The 24,891-nt window shown below is 38.8% G+C and overlaps 2 protein-coding genes across 7 annotated transcripts in view; one reads left to right on the forward strand and one right to left on the reverse strand.

The window, feature by feature from the left end:
• Positions 1–5,075: 5,075 nt before the first annotated feature.
• LOC120868595 (60S ribosomal protein L17-like) lies at positions 5,076–5,703 on the reverse strand. The gene has a single exon (XM_040247316.1). It carries the CDS (start codon positions 5,667–5,669, stop codon positions 5,115–5,117), a length of 555 nt encoding a protein of 184 aa, XP_040103250.1. The 5' UTR covers positions 5,670–5,703; the 3' UTR covers positions 5,076–5,114.
• Positions 5,704–7,899: 2,196 nt separating this feature from the next.
• Positions 7,900–24,891, forward strand: part of MME (membrane metalloendopeptidase) — a 108,735-nt gene continuing 91,743 nt past the window's right edge. Inside the window, exons 1-3 of one of the 6 annotated variants that reach the window (XM_040247303.1) lie at positions 7,900–8,004; positions 12,907–13,076; positions 13,779–13,814. In XM_040247303.1, coding sequence (XP_040103237.1) covers positions 12,917–13,076; positions 13,779–13,814 — 196 coding nt within the window. In that variant the 5' untranslated portion in view covers positions 7,900–8,004; positions 12,907–12,916. Of the gene's footprint in view, positions 8,005–8,115; positions 8,274–8,487; positions 8,738–9,919; positions 10,457–10,614; positions 11,002–12,906; positions 13,077–13,778; positions 13,815–24,891 lie in introns of those variants that run through there. The other 5 variants (XM_040247307.1, XM_040247300.1, XM_040247299.1 and 2 more) reach the window with 5 other exon arrangements.

Below are 24,891 nucleotides of genomic sequence, written 5' to 3' on the forward strand. Positions count from 1 at the left end.
CCATTATTTCTGTTTTGCTTCAAAACTCATGGATGAGTTTGATCTTAATTTTCTCTTCAGATACTCTTCTGTTATAGTGTCCAGGTTATATTAATCTCATAAAATGAATTAGGAGATATTGTTCCTTATTTTATTTGCTAGGGAAGTTTATATGAGAATGGAATTGCCCATTAATAAGGTAGAATTTGCCTTAAAAAATGTGTAGGCCTATTTCTTTTTTCTTTATGGGAAGATTACTGTTAAACTTATTTAATGATTATAAGATTATTTAGATTTTCTATTTATTCTTGAAAGTTTTTATAATTTGTATTGTCCTAGGAATCTGTTCATTTTACCTCATTTCTTATTTTCATTATCTTTTAATTTCTGTTTTTTTTTTTTCTTTTATTCAAGCCAAGCAAGGTTCAATTGTAACCTTGACTCATCCATCTTTTTTAGTGAAGAAAATTTACACGGCTCAAAATAGCCTGGAGTTAAAACTCCCCTACATATCCTCCCCACTATTCTATGCAAAACAAAGAACTCCTCACCCAGAGGAAAAAAATGGACATTAAGGTTGGTTACACCCAGTTCCCAGCGGGTAACTTTCCACATACTTGCCTATATATACTTACTCTTTTCTTAGATAAGTGCAACAGCTCGCTAATCTGATTGCTGCCCCTTCTCGCCTCATTAAAGGTGATCTGTTCCTGTAAAGTGCTGGTCTCCTTTTCCTGAACCTCACCTTCTCTAACTCCCTTACCTTACATTTAGCCTTGCCAGTTTTATTTGTCTTTTGTAAGATCCAGCTTTGGATTTGTGGTTCATGGTGGCTCAGATGGTAAAGTGTCTGCTTACAATGTGGGAGACCCAGGTTCAATCCCTGGGTTGGGAAGATCTCCTGGAGAAAGGAAATGGCAACCCACTTCAGTGTTCTTGCCTGGAAAATCCCATGGATGGAGAAGCCTGGTAGGCTACAGTCCATGGGGTCTCAAAGAGTTGAACACGACTGAGCAACTTCACTTTCACTTTCTATTATATTTTATGAATTTATTATTTTAAGGTAATTATTTCTTTCCTTTCATTTTGTTAGAACGTTTCCTGTTGTTCTTTTCTTAACTTTTTAAGTTGAATGCTCACCTCATGAAGTTTCAACATTTTTCTTTTTAAATTAAAAACATTTAAGACTGTAAGTCTCCTTATAGATAAGTCAATTGATAGGCAGTATTTTCGTTGTCATCCAGTTTTGTTTTTTAACTTTCATCTTTGATTCATGTGTTATTTTATTTAAAAACAATTCAATTGAGTAAAATATAAAAATCAACAATTCTTAAAAGCAGAAACATTCAACCAAGCAGGTAGATATGAGTTCTGAAGATTTATACAGGGCAAGAGATTTTGTAGATACAAGGAAGGAGGAACACGGAAGCTGTACTAGGCAAAATAAAAAAGAAGACAGATTAGTTATTGCAAGATTATTTTCCTTTGGCAGGAATCCACCAGGCAGATTAGCTAAGTAGTGCTGATCAGGCAATCCTGATTGACTAGTTTAAAATTCCATTTCTGGAATAGCCTAAACTATAATTAAGTCCAGGCACAGTTTAAAGTGTTGTGGGGATTAACATATGCTACACTCCACTTGGGGCCTGTATTCTTGTCTTTAACATATGTAAAAGTGTTTGTGTGCACCATTTAACAATTTCTAAGTGTACGTGTGATTTTGATTTAGCTTTCTTTACTTGTGTTAAGTTCCAAGAATATGTTATTTATAATGAAAAGTCTTTGAAATTCATTGGTATTTGTTTAAAGATTTGATATGTAATCAATGTTTATAAATATTCAGTGGGTGCTTTAAAAAATGTTTTCTCCAGTTCTTGGGTAAAATGTTCAATATATTCCATTAGGCATGATTTAATATTGTTATTTAGATCTTTTCTATCATTACTGCTATGTACATGATTTGTCAAATATCATGAATGATGTATTAAAATCACCCATTATCTTGGTTAATTATCATTTTCCTCTTGCAATTCTGCTTTTTTTTTTTTTTTTACAGTACATATTTAAACGTTATAGTACTGGATCTAATCAAGTTTAGAACTGTATCACCCTGCTGAACTGATTGCTATCTTTCTTTGGTAAGTTTTAAGTTTATTTTATCTGATTACAATATAGCTACACCAGCTCTCTTTTGGTTAACATTTGTTGGAAGTATCTTTTTTTAACATCATTTTGCTTTCAACCATTCTATATTACTAGGTTATAAGTGTGTCTCTTGGGCTTCTCTGGTGGTTGAGACAGCAAAGAATCTCCCTGCAATGCAGGAGACCCAGGTTTGATCCCTGGATCAGGAAGACCTCCTGGAGAAAGGAATGGCAACCCACTCCAGTATTCTTGCCTGGAGAATCACACAGACAGAGGAGCCTGCAGGCTTCAGTCCATAGGATCGCAAAGAATCGGACACGGCTGAAACAACCTAGCACGCCACGTGTCTCTTAAACATAAGATAGCTGGCTTTTATTTGTTGTATTACAATCTTTGTCCTATAATTGGAAACTTGGATCCAATTATATTTATTATACTTAATATATTCTTTTCCATCTGAGCCAACAGCAAAGCCCATAATTAACATCTTTGGATTAATTTTTACAGTTTTATTTCTAGAATTTCATTTTTTCTCTTTCCTTATCATTCAGTTCAGTTCAGTTCAGTCGCTCAGTTGTGTCTGACTCTTTGCGACCCCATGAATCACAGCACACCAGGCCTCCCTGTGCATCACCAACTCCCGGAGTTCACTCAAACTCATGTCCATCGAGTGGGTGATGCCATCCAGCCATCTCGTCCTCTGTTGTCCCCTTCTCCTCCTGCCCCCAATCCCTCCCACCATCAGGGTTTTTTCCAAATGAGTCAACTCTTCACATGAGGTGGCCAAAGTATTGGAGTTTCAGCTTCAGCATCAGTCCTTCCAAAGAACACCCAGGACTGGTCTCCTTTAGGATGGACTAGTTGGATCTCCTTGCAGTTCAAGGGACTCTCAAGAGTCTTCTCCAACACCACAGTTCAAAATTATATTGCCTTTAATTTAATTCTAGTTATTTTCCTTATGTAAAACTTGACCTTAAACACTTTATTTTTTTTAATGGTTAATTAGTAATTTTTACATGTATAATTAATTTAATAAGGTTTAAAATTAGTATCATTATCCTCCTTTCCAACAACCTAAGTAAGCGCTTTAGAGTGTTTGAACTCTATTTAATACTTTCCTGAGTTACACATCACCATTGCCTAGTATTTTAGTTGATCTTTTTTATTCCCATACATTTTTTCATCAGTGTTTCCTTAGATTTGCCTATATTATTACTATTTTCTTTGCTTACTATTTCTTCTTGCATATAAGATCTCATATCTAGTATTATTTTGTTTCAGAAATTCATTCTCAACAAGTTCCTTTAGTGAAAGTAGATAGTGATAATTCTCTCAATTTTTGTTTGGCATAGTCTAGCTGGGACCACTTTACTAAGAATTTTTAACTTGGGAATTTTCAGGCTGCACAATTAGTATAAATCTCAGCCCTATATCCATCTGAGGTCTGGTCTGATCATGAATTTTTACTGGAAGCTTTTTGGTATAAATTTACTTACTTGAAGTGGAGGCTTAAAAAAATATATATTTATGCATTTATGTTTAGGGAGTAGGAAAGAGTGAAAGTGAGATTTGAGTTTTTTTCTTTTTTTCTAGTTCACCTTTTCACGGCAGATGTTCCTTTTTAGTCATTTCGACTTTATGTAGGAATCTGACCTGGCTTTCACCTTGTTCTGGACTAGGTTTTGTAAGGAGTCACAGATTTTGTTAAAATAGAAGCTCTAGATCACCTAGGTTTGATAAGACCTCCTGAGATAGGTAAATGTCACCAGGGCAACACCACTTTCATCACTCAAATGCCTTTCTGGATTCCTAGCTTTTGGCTTTTCAGATTTTCCTTTCATTTCTTGCTAGCTCGGTGGTGCACTTAAAGGGCCTTTAAAAAAATATCAAGAATTTGTAAGTGCTGCGTACAAGGACAGCTTTGAAGGGTCCACTCTGCATCCTTCTAGAACTTGCATTCCACTTATAATAACTTATGCATAGCAGCCGGGAGGACTACTTTTGTTACCAAAAGGGTACCCCTTCCATGGCCTGAGAGTGAGCTCTTGTCTACCACTCAGAAATGAATTGTCTAAGGAGAAACACATTCTAACAAAGCCAAGAATATATTGGGAATAGGCACTAGGTGGAGAGCCGGAGAGTAAGGGAACTCAAGAGAACTGTGCTGTCATGAGGCTTGCAGTCTTAGGTTTTATGGTGATGGGGTTTTCTTTCTCGGTTGCCTCTGGCCAATCATTTGGCCCCTGCAAAATGATTCAAGACCCTTCCTGGCAGTGCACACATCTGTTAATTAAAGTGGTTTCCAGTACAAGGGTTTCTGGAAGGTTGGCAGAACATATTATGGGCTGGCATCCCCTCCCTCCTTTTGTCCCCTCCCAAATTCTCCCAGTTAGTCTTACAAGACATATCAGGGGATGGTATCTCCCACCTTTTTTTGACCCCTCCTAAATTTTCTGTTGGGCTTCCCTGGTGGCTCAGAGGTTAAAGCGTCTGCCTCCAATGTGGGAGACCTGGGTTTGATCCCTGGGTTGGGAAGATCCCCTGGAGAAGGAAATGGCAACCCACTCCAGTACTCTTATCTAGGGAATCCCATGGACAGAGGAGCCTGGTAGGCTACAGTCCACCGGGTCGCAAAGAGTCGGACACGACTGAACAACTTCACTTTCGAATTCTCTGTTAGTTTTTAGCAGCAGCATAGTGTTCCTTATTGACCTCCTGTTGTGCAGAAACTCATGCCTGGCCAACAGTTCCCTAAAATTTTCTCCTCCATCTCTGTAACTCACCAAACTACCTGACTTTGGAAAACCTCTACAAACCTTGGTTTTCTGAGTTTCCTTATCTAGTGACTCTTTATTAGACCTATTATAAAAGAAATCTTCCCAGTTTAACCTATTTCTAGGAAGAGATTTGGCATTTTTGATATAACCCTTAAATTTGGGGGGAACTTTATTTATTTATTTACTTTTATTTGCATTTATTTTTTGTGGCATTTATTCCCGGGCCATAAGTTTTTGTTTCTTCAGTTTCTTCTGGGATATCTTTTTCTTCTGTGCAACCTCCTCTTCTGGTTTAGGAACAATCTGTTCTTTTTCAGTAAGGATCATCTCAATGTGGCAGGGAGAGTTCATGTAGGGGTTGATCCGACCATGAGCTTTGTAAGTCCTGCGCCGCATCTTGGGGTCTTTGTTTACTTGGATGTGCTCAATGACCAGAGAATCTACATCTAAGCCCTTAAGTTCAGCATCACTCTCTGCATTTTTGAGCATGTGTAGTAAAAATTCAGCACTCTTTTTGGGCCACTGACCCTGAGTCCAGCCCCACTGTTTGGCCTGTGCACACCTACCAACTCCACCGTTGTATCGACGGAACGGCACACACTGCTTCTTTAACGTGACATCCTTCAGATACTTGGTGGCTTTTCGGATATGCATACCCTTTATGGCTTGGGCAGTTTCACGAGTATTCTTCAAGTGTACACGAATATTTGAACCTCTTGATTTGCATGATTTTGTGGGGTTTTCTGGGTCAAGTGAATAGCGCACCATTTTTAGGGGTCACCTCAGGCTGCTTACCGGAAAAGTTGGGGGAACTTTAATGAGATTAAGATTTCTTGTAGGAAACACACACTTGACCAACAGCCAGAAGTCTCATTCTAAAAATAACTTGGCACTTTTTTTTGTTAACTGTATACTCTATATCCAGTCTTTTTCTCTATGAAACAAACTTATCAAAAGTGAATCTTTGAATTGGATTCCTGCAGTTTTTTTTTTTAATTGCAATTGAATAGACCTAAATCTATGACATGTGCTCTGTTAAGAATAGTCTGAAAAGTTTTCATTAACAAATCTTAATTTTAAAGAAAATTTAAATGAATTACCTTTTTTTATGTTTCAACTCTAAGTTTAGAGGCACTATAAACAAATCAGACCATCTTTGTTTCTACCAGAAATAAGATATTCCTGAACTGCAATGATAAATATTACCTCCCAAAGGAAAATTTTCTTTTTAAAAATTTTGTGCAAATTTGAAAACAGAACCTACCTTGAAAAATTCAAATAAAAATGTTAGGACCAGGACTGAGTTTTACTTACATTTCCTGTTGATATGCAAACTTGGTGATTATTCTGGCCAAGCGTATTCCCCCTCCACCACCAACTTTCATCACATATTAATCAGAAGAAATGTATTAAACTTTTAACATACATGGCTCCTTATGAAGAAACTGAGGACTGACTACATTAAAAAAAAAAAAAGACTTTTCTAGCTCATTTTACTTTATTGTTAATTATATAAGGTTGAAATAACATTCTGATGATTTAGCTGAAAAGTAATAAAAATTAAGTACTAGAGTGTTAGAAAAATCTAGATTTCTCACAGATTGAGTAAATCACCTTTCTATGCTTCACTCTTTTCTGTAAAGTGAGAATAAGAGTAACTCTTATTTGAGTCAGAATGAACTGGGTTCAAATTCCTGAGCTGAGCTCCTTATGCTTATTTGTGGGGTAATTACATTCATATTGTAATATTGTGAGGATTAAGTAGTGTCTGCACCATGCATCAAGAAAGAGTAGAGAACAGAGGTTTGAGGAGAGTACTTTTGATTTTGCTATATAATCTAATTATATAATAATTGTTCTTTTTCTTAATGTCTCTCCATTGTATCCCATTTGCCCTTTCATTAGCAAGTATCACTTTTTCTCTTAGCTTTTCAGCTTTCTTTGTTATGAGAAAGATTCCAAATTTGTTAATGCAAAGGGACTTCTCTCAAGCACTGAGTCATTGTGATGTTAAAAACAGTAATGGCAAATTCAGGAAAACGCAGCCTGAATTCCAGTACAAATACCCCAGGATGTGTCATATGTGTATAGATGTTGACAAACATATAAGGAAAAAGAGATCGATGTTAAAGCTACCTATGTACTTGGCACTGATTAACTGAACCAAAAATTATTGAAGAAAAAAAAAAAAGAAATTAGAAGAGGTTTAGTTTTTCTAAAGTGTTTTTTGTGCCCTTGAAAAGGAATCACGTCTTACATGAAAATGGTATATTGCTTGACTGAATTAAAATGATGAGGGTCCAGCAGACACATTATAGCTAATTTTAATAGGTAGAGCAGACACGCTTGAGTTTCTTTTTCTCACTCCCCATTCCAGCCCCCCAGGTAGGCACATTACAGGATTCCCTAGTCAGAAGATGGAAGTGGAGAGTTTCACTACAGATTGTAGCTCTGGACATCGCCAAGAAAAAGAAAGGAAGGGAAGAAAGAGACGAGAGGGTAAGCAAAGAGGAAGGGAGGAAAAGGAACAGAAGGAGAGAAGGAATAAAGGGAGCGAGGGATTGCAAGAAAAGAACGTGAGAAAACACATAAATGAAGGAGAGAAAGAAAGAAAAAATGAGAAAGGAAGGAAGCTCCTCTGATGGGAGCGAGAAAAAGGGAAAGAGTGTGAGAACTGTTTTTGTCTCAGGTCCATTAGGAAGAGAAATAGAACCTTTATCAGCACAACAGAATCTCGAAGAGGCAATGTATTGTTTTCTTGAAAGCCCAGAAGCTAAGCAATTCCAAGAATGTTTGGCAAAGACCTTTTGAGAATGGTGAGGTGAGGGACGGATGGGGAGGACTTTCTCATACCCCTAGCCCGCAGCCCTGGCCCCATCACGGATGTGACAGGATTTGGGAGACTTGGAGGAAACCTTCAGGTCACTCAGGGAACTGCTCCTCTCGCTGGTCCTGCAGTAGTGAGGCGGGGTGGGCGGTGGGGGGTGGGGGGTGAGAGCGCCCAGACGCGCGGGGCGCGGAGATGTGCGAGTGGCGAAGCTGGACCCAGCGCAGGCGGGAGCAGCCGCCCAACTCCCAGCGCGGGATCTGCTGAGAGGCCACGGTGAGTCTCTCCGGATGCGGGTCAAGAGATGCCCTGGTTCCCCGTCGCGCCCCGGCCCCGGCCGAGGCGGACCCGGAACCTCCCTGGAGTCCGGCCTGGGCTCTGCGCTGCCGCCCGCTGCCGGGAGCCCGCGCTGCTCCGGGCGCGCCTGGGCGGACGCACCTACCCACCCGCGCTCTGCGGGACGCCCCGCCGGCCGCCGGCCCCGTGCGCTCATTGGTCGGGGATGTGTCTGCTCAGCAGCCGCCAACTTCCCCCGAATCCCACGGGTGAGTCCGGGAGAGCGAGCTGGCACCTGGGAGCTGAGGGAGATGGGTCCAAAGGGCGTGAGATTTCCCCTGGGGCGGTGGGAGCTGTTGGGACGGGAGCTGGAGGGCAGAGCTGGCCCCGGGGCGCGGCTGCCCGGGAGGTGCACGGAACCGGGTCGACGACTCAGGTCCGGCGCGATCAGAGCACCCGCGACCCCGCGGGCGAGGGAGGCGTGCCCTGGGAAAAGCCGAAACTGAGACTTAAAGAGTGAGGGACCAGGGCAGAGAGGGTAACCTGGAGGAGGGCTCTGCAAGTGATGTGAGGTCGACTCTTCAGGTTCATTTCCATAGCTTTCTTGCAGCCTGTTCCTCGGAGAGTTAGGTCTGGTTACTGAGTTCAGCGGTACCAGATTGCAGCGGGGCTGATTTGGGGACTGGGCATTTGTCATTCCGCTGGACAGACACAGTGTTTTTGTATATTTAAAGTAAGGTTTGTTTTCATTTTGGTTTCTGTCAGATTTTCTTCCTTTTTGTAGCTCACTTTTCTATTTTTACTTTCCCTAACCTGAAGATCTTTTTATTATCCCACCTCTTCATCTTGCTTTGAACCTTAGTTTCCTCTTACATAATTTATGCTGATAGAGTGCTTAAATCTCTCGAGGGTTGGTTGGTGGGAGTGGGTGGGTAGTTCTTTAGCAGATGAAAGTTTCCTTAATCGGTCTCAACCAGTTTGTATTATTCGAACAAAAGGGTAATTGCAACCAACTGTTCTCTTTAGCCACTTGGTCAAGCCTACTCCTCCCCAGTATACGATGCAAATAGTAATTTTATTAAACTGAAAAGTAGTACCTTGATTTGCAGTGTCAGCATTTGGAAGTTGCTAATCCACAAATCGGCTATGAAGGCATCTACCTTGCATTATTGATGGGTTTCAGCACTTAGAGAAATACTGTCCCACAGTTTCTGGCGCTCCATGCTGTGTCTTTTGTTGTATAGTTGCTACAGTGCGTATGGGAGTGATGTGGTTGGGACTTGGTGTTCAGAACTCCGTATATTATTAATAGATCCCGGAAACACCTTCAGGTTAATGTCTGGGCAAACAAGGTGATTTTTCTAGCATATGTGCCTCCTCAGATCTGCAGCTACCGTCTAGTATATGTGCTGCCGTCTAAATATGAGACCTGTTACCATCTTTTTTGAATATAAGTATAGTTGATTTATAATATGTGTCAGTTTCAGGTGTATAGCATAGTGAGTGGTTCAGTATTTTTGCAGATTATGCTCCCCTATAGGTGGAGCCTGTTTCTCTTGCATTCTATGCCTCAGTTTCCATAATACAAACTGTAATTGCATAGATTAACCTCAGGGACTAGTAGAAATGTTAATGTACTGTGAAGATGAACATTACTTGGATTTATGGACTTCTTTTTAACAAAACAGTTACCCTCTAGATTCTTTGATTTGATGATGTGATGAAAGTAATGTATGCTCAACTGGTATAAAAATTGCTACTTTATATTGCTTTGAAACTCAGTTTCTACCTAGGCAAAATCATCATTTTTTTCTTTTGGAGATGTTGTCTGAAGTCTGCAGTTTGTTGGGTCAGATGTTCTATTTCTCTTCTTGTAGAAGTATCTACTTTTTTGCTTGAACTTGCCAACACATCTCCAATTGAGGTGAAATACTTTAAGGATGTAGATATGTTTTGGCATATCCTGCTTCATATGGGACTATCAGCTGTATAATTTTTATATTCTTTTGTATAATTGCCTCCTTTACCCCTCTCTAAAACCGGTTGGGTGTGGTTGCATTGAGCATCTAAGTATCTGAGAGATGGTGGTAAGTTTCTTCCTGAAATTCAAGATATTGACACTTATTTTCATATAAGAAAATAGTGACTCCACTGGAATTGACTGGAAATGAATGACAAAGTTAATTGGGTGGTTAAACATGCCTGCCTCGTTTTTGCTTTACTCAGTGCTGTTGGAAAATGTGTCTTAGGAGCAAAGATTGCAAATTTACTGGGCGTTTACAAGAGGGGCAGATGGAGAGTTAGCATGTAGTTAAAAAGTGATATTCTTTTGATGCAGGTAGAAGGACTAAACAGCCTCAGTCACTGCATTCATTTACCCCTGTAACAATTTCTGCTGCCTTAGGTGCAGAACTGTTAAGAGCTCAACTGCTTCAGTACCCCAATCTCACGGGTAAGGAGGACATACCTGGGAAAAGTACCCCAGAAGACAGGAAGATACACATGCCTACTAGTTTTCCTGTATAGTGGAAGCCTGGTGGCGCCAAAGAGCACTTTAATTTAACCCCATGGCTGCCCTGGTTCCTGGCCCTAAGTTTTGCTAGAGAAACTGGCGTTTCCAAGAATGAACTAAAAAGAGAAGTGGGTCATAATATATCAGAGAATGTTTCTCTAGATTGTCTTCTGATCTATTATTAGAGAAGGGAGAGAAATACTAAGGAAAGGGAAATACGCAAGTAAATGTGATTAATATTAAGATGTTTTTGAAGTCAGTCTTAAATTCATTTGGGAGAAGTGGGAAAATTATTCTTTTTATTGTTTACCTTTCTGTACAGCATACAAGTGTTCACTTTGTTTCCTATTTTCTTTCCGCACCTACCTCCCCTGTTAAAACTCCAAAGAATACTATCAATACAATTCCATATCATAACCCAAGAAAGAGGCTGTGAGATGAAGCCAACATGAGTTACATAACCATTAAGACATTTTAACATTCAGGTACATTACATTCCGTTTTTATTGAGTAGACACGGTTTTCATGGTCTAATAAAATATTTTTATTTAATAGTGTCCTTGGTTATAGCCTCATGTAATCAAGGGGACAGCATACTTAAAAATATGTATCCAGAAATTTAAAGTCCATTTGTGGTTCACTTAGTAATAACTCACTAGACATATTAAATTCCTAGTTATCTGCTGGATCATCCAGGCCATCCTTTAAACATAGAATCCATATCTACTTTATCCTGTGCCTCAGTTTCCACAAAACACACTCTCAAAAGATTACAAAGATTTCTAACAGTAAGAGCATCTCTGAGCAGTCACTTCATCTGGGAACTAAATTATATGCTTAATTTGCAGCAGGCTATAAACAGTTAATCTGTTAGTTTATGATCCTTTTTTCTGCAATCAGCCAGGAAAATTGAAGTTGTCTGTTCTAAGCTTTGGTGAATGGCTGATAAAGAGTCACTAGGCCTATAAAAGAAACATAATGAAATTTAATATTTAGGCTTATATCCCCTTAATTTTACCCCTTAGACTTCTGCAATAAGGTTTAAAGTAGCTATCTTTCTATGGTGATTCAATTTTATTTCAAAATGTATTCTTTGTAATTGTGTTCTTTGAAATGTATTCATTGTAAATGTATGCTTAGTTGTGTAGCTCTGGGCAAGTTACCCGGCTTTTCTTTGCCCCACATTCCTAAGGTATAGAATTGGAATATTAAAATCCACCTCACAGAGATTCAGAGAATTAGCACATGCAAAGCACTAAGAACTATGAATGACACAGGGGAAGTACTCAATAAATGTCAGCTATTATTAGTAGAAGTATTAATATTAGTAATTTTAAAACAAGTTAAATAAGTATCTTGTTCTCTTGACTTGCAAGGTTGAATTTTTTTAAAATCTTATTTTTTCCTTCTTTAGTTGCACAAGGAAGCTGTGATTGTGGTTAATATCTCTCATCCCAGGTTGTAAACCATGACTTTTGGCCTAGTGAGTGACCATTTCCAAGACAGTCTAACCAGTTAATAGATACTCATGTTAGCAGTTGTAATTTGGAACTGTAAAAATAAAAGATTTTTTTAAGATGGAAAAAAAACTACCACATATGTTTGTTCATTTTTGTTTTTATCTGTATTCATATTTCAAAGTATTATTTAGTCAAAACCACAAAGTATTAGACATTGATTTCCAAGCTTGTAAAGGAAGACAGTGGAACAAGATATAAAATTCACCTTTGATGTTGTCCAAAGTTCAGGAGGGTGAGTTTAAAAATTTCCTTAATGGTACAAAAGTTACTTGCTTATGAACCACTGAAAAAATTCTATGTGAATATTTAAGCAGTTTCCTTGTCTAATTTTGCTTGGATCTTTAGTGATATCTCAAAAAACTCAAAAGATTGTGGCCAGGATCTGTCTAATTTGTATGACTATATACTCTTTGCTTTCAGAATCAAAATTTTGACTTTCAGCAAAAAAATTTCTATTTCTAATTTATATTGAGTTAGCCTTTTACTGAAGAAGGCAATGGCAACCCACTCCAGTACTCTTGCGGGGAGAATCCCATGGACGGAGGAGTCTGATGGGCTGCAGTCCGTGGGGTCGATGAGTCAGACACAACTGAACAATTTCACTTTCACTCTTCACTTTCATGCATTGGAGAAGGAAATGGCAACCCACTCCAGTGTTCTTGCCTGGAGAATCCCAGGGACAGGGGAGCCTGGTGGGCTGCCGTCTCTGGGGTCACACAGAGTCAGACATGACTGAAGCAACTTAGCAGCAGCAGCAGCCTTTTACTTTTATTCAGCCACATTAGGCATTTAGAAAACTGTGTATAGATCTCTTCATTTTATCTATTTGTTATGTCTAGTTTTTAAAAATTAAAAAGAAGTTTTTTGCAGATTTTAAGTAATGGGCAGATCAGAAAGTCAGATGGATATAACTGATATCAACACACCAAAGCCAAAGAAGAAACAGAGATGGACCCCATTGGAGATCAGTCTCTCCGTCCTCGTCCTGCTGCTCACCATCATTGCAGTGACAATGATAGCTCTCTATGCAACCTATGATGGTGAGTTATCCCCACACTCATGCCCACAAACATGCAGAAGAGAGTGAAGTCTTTATCCTAGACTTTCCTCATCTATTAAACAATAGGTAAAGGAGAGAGACACTTAAAGACTGTGTGATATAAAGATTCATTTATAAAATGTAATATCAATATGCCAAAGCAATTAACTTGACTAAAGTACAATGTTTTTTTATGCTTGAACTAAATTATTAATTGCCAAGTATAGTTAGTGCACTCATACTTATTTTACGAAGATTCTAATGTATAATTTTACTTAATGAAAATGTTCACAATTTTAAAACCAACTTCATTTGGTCAACTATGTTGTGTCATTGAAATTCTAAACAGCTTTATGAGAATTTAAGAGGTCTAATTTGAGTCTTAAAATTTTTTCACAAATGGGAAAAAAAATGGTATGGTTATCAGACTAAAACAACTGATACTGCAGTTTAATAGTACTAAGGGCTTAGGGGGCAGAGATGATATAGGAAATACATTCTCTTCATTTAAAAATTTAGGATTTGCTTATTTTATTCCTCTTTATTTTCTTCTAACTTCTGTCAGTGGTATATAATACTCAGGGTTTAGTTCTTGCTCTAAGGAATTGGTTATTTAATTGATAGTTTATAAAAGAAGAAAAGGTAGGGAGAAAACAGAAAACATGGATTGCAAATATTTATGCACATATCCTCCTTTTTCTAGATGGTATTTGCAAGTCATCAGAGTGCATAAAATCAGGTAAGAATATGGTTTTTAAATTGAACAGTTTCATAATTAATGTATAAATATTTAAAAATCAAATGCTAATATATCTCTATATTTGTGTATATTTTTATTTATTATAAATCACTAATTTATAGTCAAAGAAAATAAAAATACATTTAAGTAGTAGATAGTTAATTTATTCATTCTAAAAAGGAATTCATTCATTTGAACCCCAGAGTATATGGTAGGGTAGAGATGGAGAACTGTATCTCTAGCTTTATGAAGCTTGCCTTATAATTGGAGAAAGAAAATCAGCACATTGAAATGACACACGTCGTATCATTTAGTTTTAAATTTCTCCATGCAGATCATAAGCAAGGTAGAGGAACTGAGATTTGGGAGGTGTCTTAAAGCAGGGCTAGGATGTGGAAGTGGAAGTACGGAAGAGAAAATTCTAAATCAGGAGAAAGGACAGGAATAAATCATGTAGAGAAGCAGTGAAAGTATAGACTTGATAAATAAAAGTTACAGAGAGCACTGAAAATTCATGTTTAGCCCTGATTTTGTAGTAGGCATGGAAAGGATGTTTTCCTAAACAGATAACTCAATAAGGCAGAAGTTGGAAGGTGATTCTGGGAATGCTAGCGTAGGTGGGCTGAGTGAGAAGCTAGGGAGAGTAGGCAGGTAGGGGCTGCTTCTGCTCAGGTGTGAGCTGAGGGGGTCTACCTGCAATGGGATGAAAAAGCCATGAAACAATTGGATGGCTCAATAGCACTGACTCTTGCTAAATGAAGGGTATGAATAATTTGAACATGACACCAAGCATGAAACCTCAAGGGACTTGGGAGACTGTGGCAGCTCACACAGAAACGACGAAGTTAGGTAAGTTTGTTTTCGGTGGGGGAGGGTGTGTGTGTGTGTGTGTGTGTGATTAATATGGATTTAGACCTGTTGGCTCTAAGTCAGGGGTAATATCGAAGGGAAGATTGACAGCAGAAAGTAAAGATGGAGTGGATTTAGGGTCTGTCAGCCAAGAGGTGATGGTTGAAGCCTTGGGAATAGTTGAGTTCTTAAAAGAAGTATAAGGTTGAAATTATGAGGACATCAAGAATTAGAGGAGAAGGAAAAGAAAAATCAGCAAAGGGAACAGAAGAATATGACGCTTTTAGAAGTCATTTCAATTTGAGTGTGGTGAAAAAAAGAACATTTTGACAAAGAGAAGAAAGGTGGTAGCAGATATGTGAATACCTTGGATATGGACATAATATATATGCCCTTTCACAAGAGGTTCTAAACCTCCTTTCTAGTGTCTACATTTCTTCTAAGAAATAACCTGTCACAATAAGTTTTAAACGTTTTCTGTTGGACTGTCTTATGTGGTTTTTTGTTATTTACTGATTTGCGCAGAATAACGATGGGGAAACTGTGGGGTTATAGGTTATCGTCTAACGTCCTGAGTGTATATGCGCTCTTTTTGCCTACCCTTCCCCGACCACTGGATCTCAAGGGCACTAGCCATATAGACATTCTGGGACATGATGTGGGTAGCTTAAAGGCAACTTAGCCATTTGCTCCTCAGTATAACAACATATACTCTCCCATCCAAAGGCCTTCCCAGAAGCCAAGGAGTTTTCTTATTCCTCAGGTGAGTGGCTACACAGGTCCCTTGGCTGGGTGGTGTCCAGGGTGTCTGTGCTAGAGTTGGTGGTGCTCAACTTGTCTGAATTACTGCTTGCCCTCTCCCTGAGTCCCATCCCTCTTTTCTCTCTGCCAGTTCCCTATTATATACTCATGCTATTCAGTTTTGAAAAAACCCCACTTATGTGTTGACTTCTAATTATCTCTGTTTTTCAAAACACTTGACAGACCTATTAAGTCTCTTAATCTGCAGATTCTCTCAGGCACTCTTTTTTTCCCTCTCACTTTTTTTTCTTGGATTTTATTTTTGAAGAAACCAGATCCTTTGATTCCTAGGATTTGTAGGATTACCTACAATCTAGGTGATCGTACCCTAGAGATCTGAGCAGGTTTCTTCAGTGATACCCACCCAGTGAGCAATGTGACACCTGGAATCTGAAATCTTACACGTGACTTAATGTTTAGGGGGAAGGCTTTGGCTTTTTTTGATAGTGGTTGCCAGGCTTAACTCATTAAAATGTATTTAAACTGGATCCTTTAATTGTAGCTGAGAAATCATACCAAATGTAAAAAATACCTCACAGAACTGTATCTTGGCAGAGAAACATATACAATAGAAATAACTTCAGTGATAAACAAGATTGCTGAATAGCAGTATGTTTTTCTTCATTCTGCTTTGTTGACTCACAAGCTGTTACGAATACTTTCATATTCCTACTTACTATTCCTCCCTGGGGGGAGAATGGTGAAACTTATACTTATGGATAGAGTTTTCATGCTCTACTTACACATACACACACACACACACACACACACACACACACACACACACACACACACAGAGTCCTCTACTGGTTAGAAAATATTTTCTGTGTCAGAAAATTCAACTGTCACTTTTGGAAGTTTCTATAGATTAAGAAAACTCTGGGGGAAATTTTGGAAAGAAAAAAAAGTGAGAGAGTGAAAGAGGGGAATGGATGGAAAAGAAAAGAAAGATGGAGAAAAGGATGTTGGAAAAAATATAAAGTCTCCCACCAGCAATTCTATAGATTACTTTAAAAGGTTGGGAAGTTTCAAATCTGAGCACAGAAATTGTTGAGCATTGGAAAGTATAGGTATTGATACCCATTGTGTTTATTTTAAGTAAAAGTTGGTTTTAGCTTAAATCTTTCTCCCCGTGGAAGGGAAAGTCATGGCAAGTGCACTTCTCTCTTTGATCCTATGAAGTCAAGAGATGGAGGTCAAGCCATACTAAGGCAAAAATAAAATATTACATAAGGCTGGGGATCTGAAATTTAGTGTTTGTCCTTTAAACCTCTATAAATTTAAATATTGGTTTAGCCAAAAAGTTAGTTCAGGGTTTCCATAAGCTGTTATGGAAAAATCTGAAAAACTTTTTAGCCAACCCAATATTTATAATATACACAAAAATGATGTTTATAATACATACTTTAACTTGCTTGTATAAAAAATGCATCACTATGAAAGATTACACCAGACCTAAAATGAAACAAACACTATTTAACAAGGTATAGCAGTGTTCAAAACCCTACTATTAAAGTATGAATAATATTTACCATACAAGGTTGTAAAAAACATGGAGTTATAGAGCCTGAATGTGATATCTCAAATGTTTCTGTAAATCTATATCTTGAAACTGGCTTCCATTGCACTGAAACCTTACTGAGATGTCAAAGAATCATGAACTTTAAATCAAGGTTTTCCAGTTTCATTACTGTTGACATTTTGGGCTGGATCATTCCTTACTGTGGGGAGGGGACTGTCCTGTGAACGTAGGATGTTTAATAGCATCCCTGGCTTCTACCACTAGGTGACTAGTAGCACCATTTCCCAATTGTGACAGCCAAAAAATGTCTCCAGACATTGCTAGATGTCTCCTTGGGGCAGCAGAATCATCTCCAGTTGAGTGCCACTGGCTCAAATCATCTCAGGAGATCATCTAATGCTTTCTCTTTGTACTAGGCAGAATAATGCTTCCCTAGAGATGTCCACTTCCTGTCCTTGGATCCTGTGAATGCGTTACCTTATAAGGCAAAGGATACTTTGCAGATGTGATTATTAAGTTAAGGATAACTCAGGGAGATTATCCTGAGTTATCTGGATGGTCTTATGTGACCACAAGAGTTCTTATTGGGTTGGCTACAATGTCCACTCAGGTACCATTTATAGAAAACCCCAAATGAACCTTTTGGCCAACCCAGTATAAGAGGAAGGGAACAGGAGGGTCAGAATCAGAGAGGAAGATGTGAGAACTGAAGCAGAGGAAGCCAAGATTGGAGTAATACAGCCATGAGCCAGAGAAAGTGTGTAGCCTCTAGAAGCTGAAAAGGGAAAGGCATGGTTCTTCTAGAGTATCCAGAAGGAATGTATCCCTGTTGACCTCCAGAGCCGTAAGATAATACATTTCTGTTGAGTCACTGCGTTTGTGACAGTTTGTTGTAGTAGCAATAGGGAACTAGTAATATACCCTTCTATAGCTTCTTTATTTGAGGCCTGTCTTTGAAGAGTTAAACATGCATACACAGTGTCTCTTGCTAAACTAGTCTTTTATTGCAAAATTGTGTGTAACATATAAAAATAAGGAAGAAATGTTAAATAGATTAATAGAGAGGTGTAATAATACAGGAGAATAATAATAGAATATAATAAAGTAAAAAGAGATAATAAAATAGAATAATAATAGCTAACACTTATTGAATGTTTGTGTGTCTCACCCTGTTGCAGGCAGTTTACATTTGATCCTCATAGTGATGTTGTGCATTAGGTACCATTATACATTCTTTTTACAGATGAACAAACTTGAGCTAGCATTGCACTCCAGGCAGCTTGGCTCTAGAGCCTGTATTCATGACCAATTCTCCATGTTGCCTTAAAGGAAATTAGGCATCTGTCAACTTTTAATGCTCTATACTTGTACATACCGTATTTGAGAGCAAATTACCTCCCGTCGTGCTAGAACTTGGAATTAAAGGACATAAATGACTCTCAGAGAACTGAAATAATTCAATCCAAACTAGGAAGGAGAAGAATGAGTATCTCTTTGACCAAGAAGCAAGCTACTTTACTGAGAACAGTAAGCAACTTTATCAGTGACTTCAGTACATCAAACTCAACTTGGAATTGAAGAGTTTAAAGAAGCAAACATTAGCAGTGTGGTCCTCAGCTCTCCAGGGGACAGAGAAACCAAATTCAGATACATGATCAGTCGCGTTCTCAAGACGGCAGGACCACCCGTACAGGTGTGCAGGTTGTACACTGCACAATCGTGGCAGTCCTGAGGGATTTGTGGAGCACCAGGACCTGAATGAACCTCTCAGAACTGTCCATTTTCTTTACTTTAATTTTCTACTCACCAAGCAAACTTTTGATGAGTATTAAATATTAATATAGGAAAGGAGGCATTCTATTCACTTGATAGATATATTCAGCTTGGTGAGATAATGTGTTCATATTCTGATATATAATAACTTTTGTGTGGCTGGAGCTATAATCTTTGAAGTAAATGAAGCTTCCAATTATCTGATCAATTCTGCAAGGGCCAGATCCTGGTAGTAACCTCAGTGAAGCATCTTGTTAGCAACTCGCCTTTTCCTGACAACAGCAGGGAATATCTGCACTGATATGGGCCATGGTTCCTCCTTCCTTGTCTGTTGACACCCAAGAAACCTCCATGAAGAAAAATGACACAACTAGTTGAGTACACTGAAGACTCTAGGCTGACTCATGAGAGCTGCCAGCCCTGTAACAGCCTTTCAGAGCAGAAGATGAGGTGATTTCATTATGTAATTAAGCTTGAAAAAAATCCTTCAGGCAATAAGAACACAGCAGGTATCTTAGTGGGAAGACTGCTGAGGCATAGCTTTGTTAATTTAAATGTGGCATGTGGCAATTTGCTTTGGGCTTCCCTGACACCATTCTCTTGACAATTGTGTAAAAATACTTGCTTCAAAAATTCTCCAGTCTAAATTAGCATCTGTCAATCAGATCCTTTCCAAGAAAGGGAGTCAATTATATGATAGGTACACTCATATATAACATATTTTTCTTACCTTCTAGGTAGATTTTAAGCAGTCATGCACCATCTCTTTTTGGTACATGGTCAAGGTATGGAAAACAGATTAATTGGATTCAGTGGCTAAAGGGAAAAAAATTGGCAATGTCTGATAAGTTCATTTGGTATCTTAAGGTTTATTTTACAGAAAAGGCAAAACTGTAGGGGCAGAAAGTAGAATAGCTATTGCCTACAGGCTGGGATTGGAATAAGGATTCCCACAAATGGACATGAAACATTCTGGGGTGATGGAATGTTTCTAGAGTTGGACTGTGGTGATCATTGTACAAATATGTAGATGTATGAAAAGTTACTGGGTGAATTTTATGGTATATGTTTTAAAAGCAGCAAAATCACCCTTATCCCTTTTTTTCTGTCTCTCCAGTGTCCATTTATAAGTAATTATCTTCTATTTTGATCTTATACTTGCTATCGTTAGTAAATGTTGAGTCCATTGATTCCCATTTCCACAATTTAAAGCAATTATGTATCATTTTCTATGCCTACCAAATCACTAAATAATTTAAGCTTCTCAGTTTTAGTGAGTACCTATTATTTGATTATATTAACATTCTATTGATGAAAAATCTTTGGAAATAGTAAATCAACTAGGAAATTAAAATTATTTCAGAATTGGACATGAGAAGCATTGTTTGCATATGTTGGAGTTGCGTTTTCAGAGGAAGTCGGGGATATATGTGATATGGTAGGCCAGGTAGATCAACCACCTCTTAATCAAAGGCAGGATACAGGGTCTACCACAGAGTGGTTCTTGGGGATAATCGTGTTCCTGGGAAAAGGTGTTGGTTTCTCCCGAGAGTTCTGTGAATTGTTTCCCTTTTCACCCTGACTACTAATATGTCAAGAGATTTGTCTTTAACCTATAATTATAGGACCTCTTTGTATACATTTGATTCATTAGCATTATCCCTGCCCTCCTTTTTCTTTCTCAGATGATGTATATGATTTTATTTTATATATCCGTGTAAGGCCACTTTGAATTATTTTATAACCACATAGGTTTATGGACCATAGGTATATGGTCCATATACCAAAAAATTAACCACATAGGTTAATAATTAGATGACTAGAATATAGAGAAATTCCAGTAATAGATATGTGCATGAGAAAGACTGTTAAAGGGTAAACTTTATTTTGAAGAGATGTGTTATGAATAATTAAGGCAAAATCTTTTGAAAGATTATGGCTTCTTTTTCCACAAAGCCAAAAGCATGAAAGAACTGAGATGTAAGTTTGGGCCACATCCTGTGTTGCTAGGATGTGATCTTAATTAAGTCAGTTTAGCGCTCTGCATTTCATTTTCCTTATCTACAAAATTGAAAATTAAAAGTGTCTCATTTTACAGAGAAACAGCAAAGATTAATGACAGCCCATGCCATTTTATGCATTCTTCAAGGAGATGCACCACAGGTATAATGCACAGATGTATTCCATTTAATATGTTCTTTCATGAAAGTTGCAGATGCACCATTTAAAGCTGATTTATGAAGGGTAAAAATCTATTTATTGAGAATCAAAAGGCAGTCAACGTATTTTTTAAGTGGAAGGTGTATCTAAAAAAGAGAGAGGATAGGGGTTGGAGGGGGAGAGAGAGAGAAAGTAGTATATTTTAGATACTCTCAGGTAAAAATGTGTCATCTCTTATTAACATTTTCCTTGACTACTGTGCTCTGTCTTAGCACAAGGAGTGACAGTTCAGCCTGCAAATCAGGTAAAATGAGCAAAATTAGTAATGGGCACGTGCATCCATATTTCCTGTAAAGCAAACCACATTTTTGGGTGTGTGTGAAATCAGTCAGGCACGCTTTGATTTGAACACATAGCTCTTCTGTGCTCACCCTTGCAGACACTCACTGTTATCCCTTCCCTCCCCAGTGATTAAACTCTAAAAGTAAAGAAGCCAGAGGGCTACAGTAAGAGGAGAATAACTCGATTCTTGTTATTCACAGTGTGGTCCACATACTAGCAGCATCAGTATTAGCTGGGAACTTGCAAAAATGCAAATTCTCAGATCCCAACTCAGACCTGTTGAATCTGCAACTGCATTTTTAGTCAAATTGCCAGGAGAGGACACTGCACAGGAAGGACTGAGAAGCACTGAGCAACAGCGGTTCTCAACTGTGGCTTCTTATTACGATAATTGGGGAAACTTTTCAAATATACCCATGCCAGCCTATCTCTTTTCCCTGACACACAAAGTTCCCAGTCCTTTAGCAGAGTGGTTTCTGCTGAGTGTTGGCAGAAAAGGAATTTAAGTAAATAAAGTGACCTTAAGGTATATAGAAATTCCCTAGGCATTTGCATTTTTACAAGAAATTATATGTAACCAACTGATTGCTTTAAAAGGTGCAATTTTGGACAGTGCTACTCAGTGAAAACTAAGTCAGAGCTGAGCGACACTGGGCCTGTTTCTTTCTTTCTTTTTTTTTTTTTTAACTAATTTTAATGGAGAAGCTGAACCTGGACTGTCCCTTTGAATTTCCTAGTATAATGTAGGCACGGATATTTCCATAGAGACTTCAGAACAACATCTTTCCTCATCTGTTCCTCTCTTCATTCATTTATAGTTCCCCAAAACATTAATTGAACACTTTCTAAATATTGAGCACTTTTCTATACACTGGGAGTTTAAACTTAGATATAGCCTGCCCTCAGGAAAGTGACAGTCTGGTCAGCATGACAGACCAATAAACAAAGTTACCATGTGGTTTGGGTAAGAGCAAAGAGAAGCAGAGTGTGCCGCAGGCGCTCTGAGAACAGAGCACCTAAAACCACATCAATCCTTACATAGCTTGGCAGCTAGAGTGATTGTAACAGGGCCAGGAAAGCATTTGCAAGAGGAAACATTGCCTGCTGGTTCACAAGGCCAGTCAGGGGTTGGCAGGCCAGTGGAACAGAGAGCAGCATGTACACAGGCTGGATGCAATATGCCTGGGAAACCTGGGTAAGTGTAGGGTCTGCAAAGAGTTCATGATGACTGGAGTGTAATGTGGAAGGCACTGGGTTGTAATTCCTCTTCAAGTCTATAGAAAATGCGTTATAGGGAGCATCTAAAGGATTTTAAGCAGAGGTAGGGTATTGTCAAGCTTGCCTGCTAGCTCACGCCAACCTGGTGAAGTGGAGACAGAGCTTTACCCATACAAGGGAATACTATTTCTGTGTCTTGGGTATGAGGGAGAGCTTAGCAAGATCAAAGAACTAGAATAATGACTATAGGGCTAAGTCATAGAGGACGTGTGTGTGGATGTGAGAGTAGGGGTGATAAGGGTATGTCAGCATTGACACGGGATTTTGTAGTCCATGGTAAATTCTATGGTAAAGAGTTTGAACCTTTTACTAATACCAATGAAAAGTTATGGAATGAAGTTTTCAGTGAAGATCAGAATTGTTGAGAAGGTTCACTGACTGTAACTAAAGAAGGGCTGGGGGCGGGGAATTAGTCTACTTCCCTTTAACCATAGCCCTAAATGGTTGCCTGGATTTGATGGTAACAGGGTGGAGAGAATAGATGGACTTGAGAGATCTTTAGGAGCAAGAATAAACTTATTAAAAGAATTAAAAAAAAATAAAGTAAATATGTGAGGTTGTGAAAAAGAAGTGAGTAAAATGTAACTGACGTTTCTGGCTTGGGAAACTGGGTGATAAGTGTTGCCAGTCACTCAGCCAGGGGACACAGGGGAAGAAATTAGAGTATGTTAAAAGCTAGAGTCTGATCATTGGAGTTAAATGCAGCTGAGAGGTTGATAAGATAGAAATGAAAGCAGAAAGGAAGAGGTTGGGATTTCCCTGGTGGTCCAGTGGTTAAGACTTTGCCTTCCAATGCAGGGGGTGTGGGTTTGATCCCTCATCCAAGAGCTAAGATCCTACATACCTCATGGCCAAAAAGCCAAAACATGAAGCAGAAGCAAAATGTAACAAATTCAATAAAGATTTTAAAGAATGGTCCACATTTAAAAAAAAATTTTTTTTTTTAAGGAAGGAAGAGATTGAAGATTCCATTGGAAGATGGGAAAAATGATGGCTCTTGTTCCTGGGGACATAAGAGGATACATTCCGAGAAAAGACAGCAGGACTACTATTAAACAGAGGAGGAACCTCTCTTCCTCTCTTACCAGGGGGAAAGTGGCAATGATAGTGTGAATGCTAGTATGGTTAGAGGCTGGCAAGGATGGAAATCTGTGTGATACATCACCCAGTTACTTCAGTTTCTCTTTGTAAGAGGAATTAAGGGTTTTGAAGGTTGGAAAGGGCCAGTGTGGGGAGTGAAAGGAAAGACTAACCAGGGCCATGTAGAAAGGCTTTGCACAGAATTAATGGCCCTGTTGAAATTTTGTTATTTGAAATGGCATTAAACTAAGCAGTTACAGGGTTTTCTCAGCATCACAGATAATGTCTTCCACAGATATTTAGTGAACATTGTTCCAGTTGCTGCAGATGTAGAAATAAACAACACAAAGTCTCTGCTCCTAATGAGCATGCAGTAAAAAGGGAGACCTACAATAAACAACTCAATCAATAATTCTATACAAATATTCTGAAATATCTTAACCTAAAGTTGGACGGGAAAAGGTAGGTGGAGGGGAACATTCAGGGTGGGCTCATTTGCAAGGGGAAGGGAATGAAATTCTCTGGTGAGATGACAGTTTAAAGGATGGCACCATAGGATGTAGCCTGCTGCTGCTGCTGCTGCTAAGTCGCTTCAGTCGTGTCCAACTCTGTGCAACCCCATAGACGGCAGCCTACCAGGCTCCCCCGTCCCTGGGATTCTCCAGGCAAGAACACTGGAGTGGGTTGCCATTTCCTTCTTCAATGCATGAAAGTGAAAAGTGAAAGTGAAGTCGCTCAGTCATGTCTGACTCTTAGCAGCCCCATGGACTGCAGCCCACCAGGCTCCTCCGTCCATAGGATTTTCCAGGCAAGAGTACTGGAGTGGGGTGCCATTGCCTTCTCCGAGGATGTAGCCTAATAGAAGGTCAAAGAAAAGCCAAGGGAGAGCAGAGTAGACCTGAAGTAAGAATTGCAGAGGGACTAAAGAAGTGAAAAAGCTTCTGAGGATGGGAAGGCTCATGTGTAGATGACACAGGTAGTAGATTTCAAAGGTAACTATTCCATATCATAACATCAGAACATCACCCTGAAAATGCAGATATGAATATGGAATGGAGGTGAAGGTCATGAGACTTTGTAAGGTTAAGAAATTATTAAGTCAGATAGTAGCAGAGATTGTCCATGTAGTCCCTGATGCTATCTGGGAACGTGGTAGAACATTTGTGGTAGGGAAGACTGAGCGAGATGTCGAGTCTTTAATAAAGATGAATGTCTAGGAATTTAGTAGACAATAGAGATAAAGCAGATGAGGTGGGAATGGTCAGCTGGCAG

This window comes from Oryx dammah, unplaced genomic scaffold, assembly GCF_014754425.2.
Source record: "Oryx dammah isolate SB20612 unplaced genomic scaffold, SCBI_Odam_1.1 HiC_scaffold_2, whole genome shotgun sequence".
NCBI lineage: Eukaryota > Metazoa > Chordata > Mammalia > Artiodactyla > Bovidae > Oryx > Oryx dammah.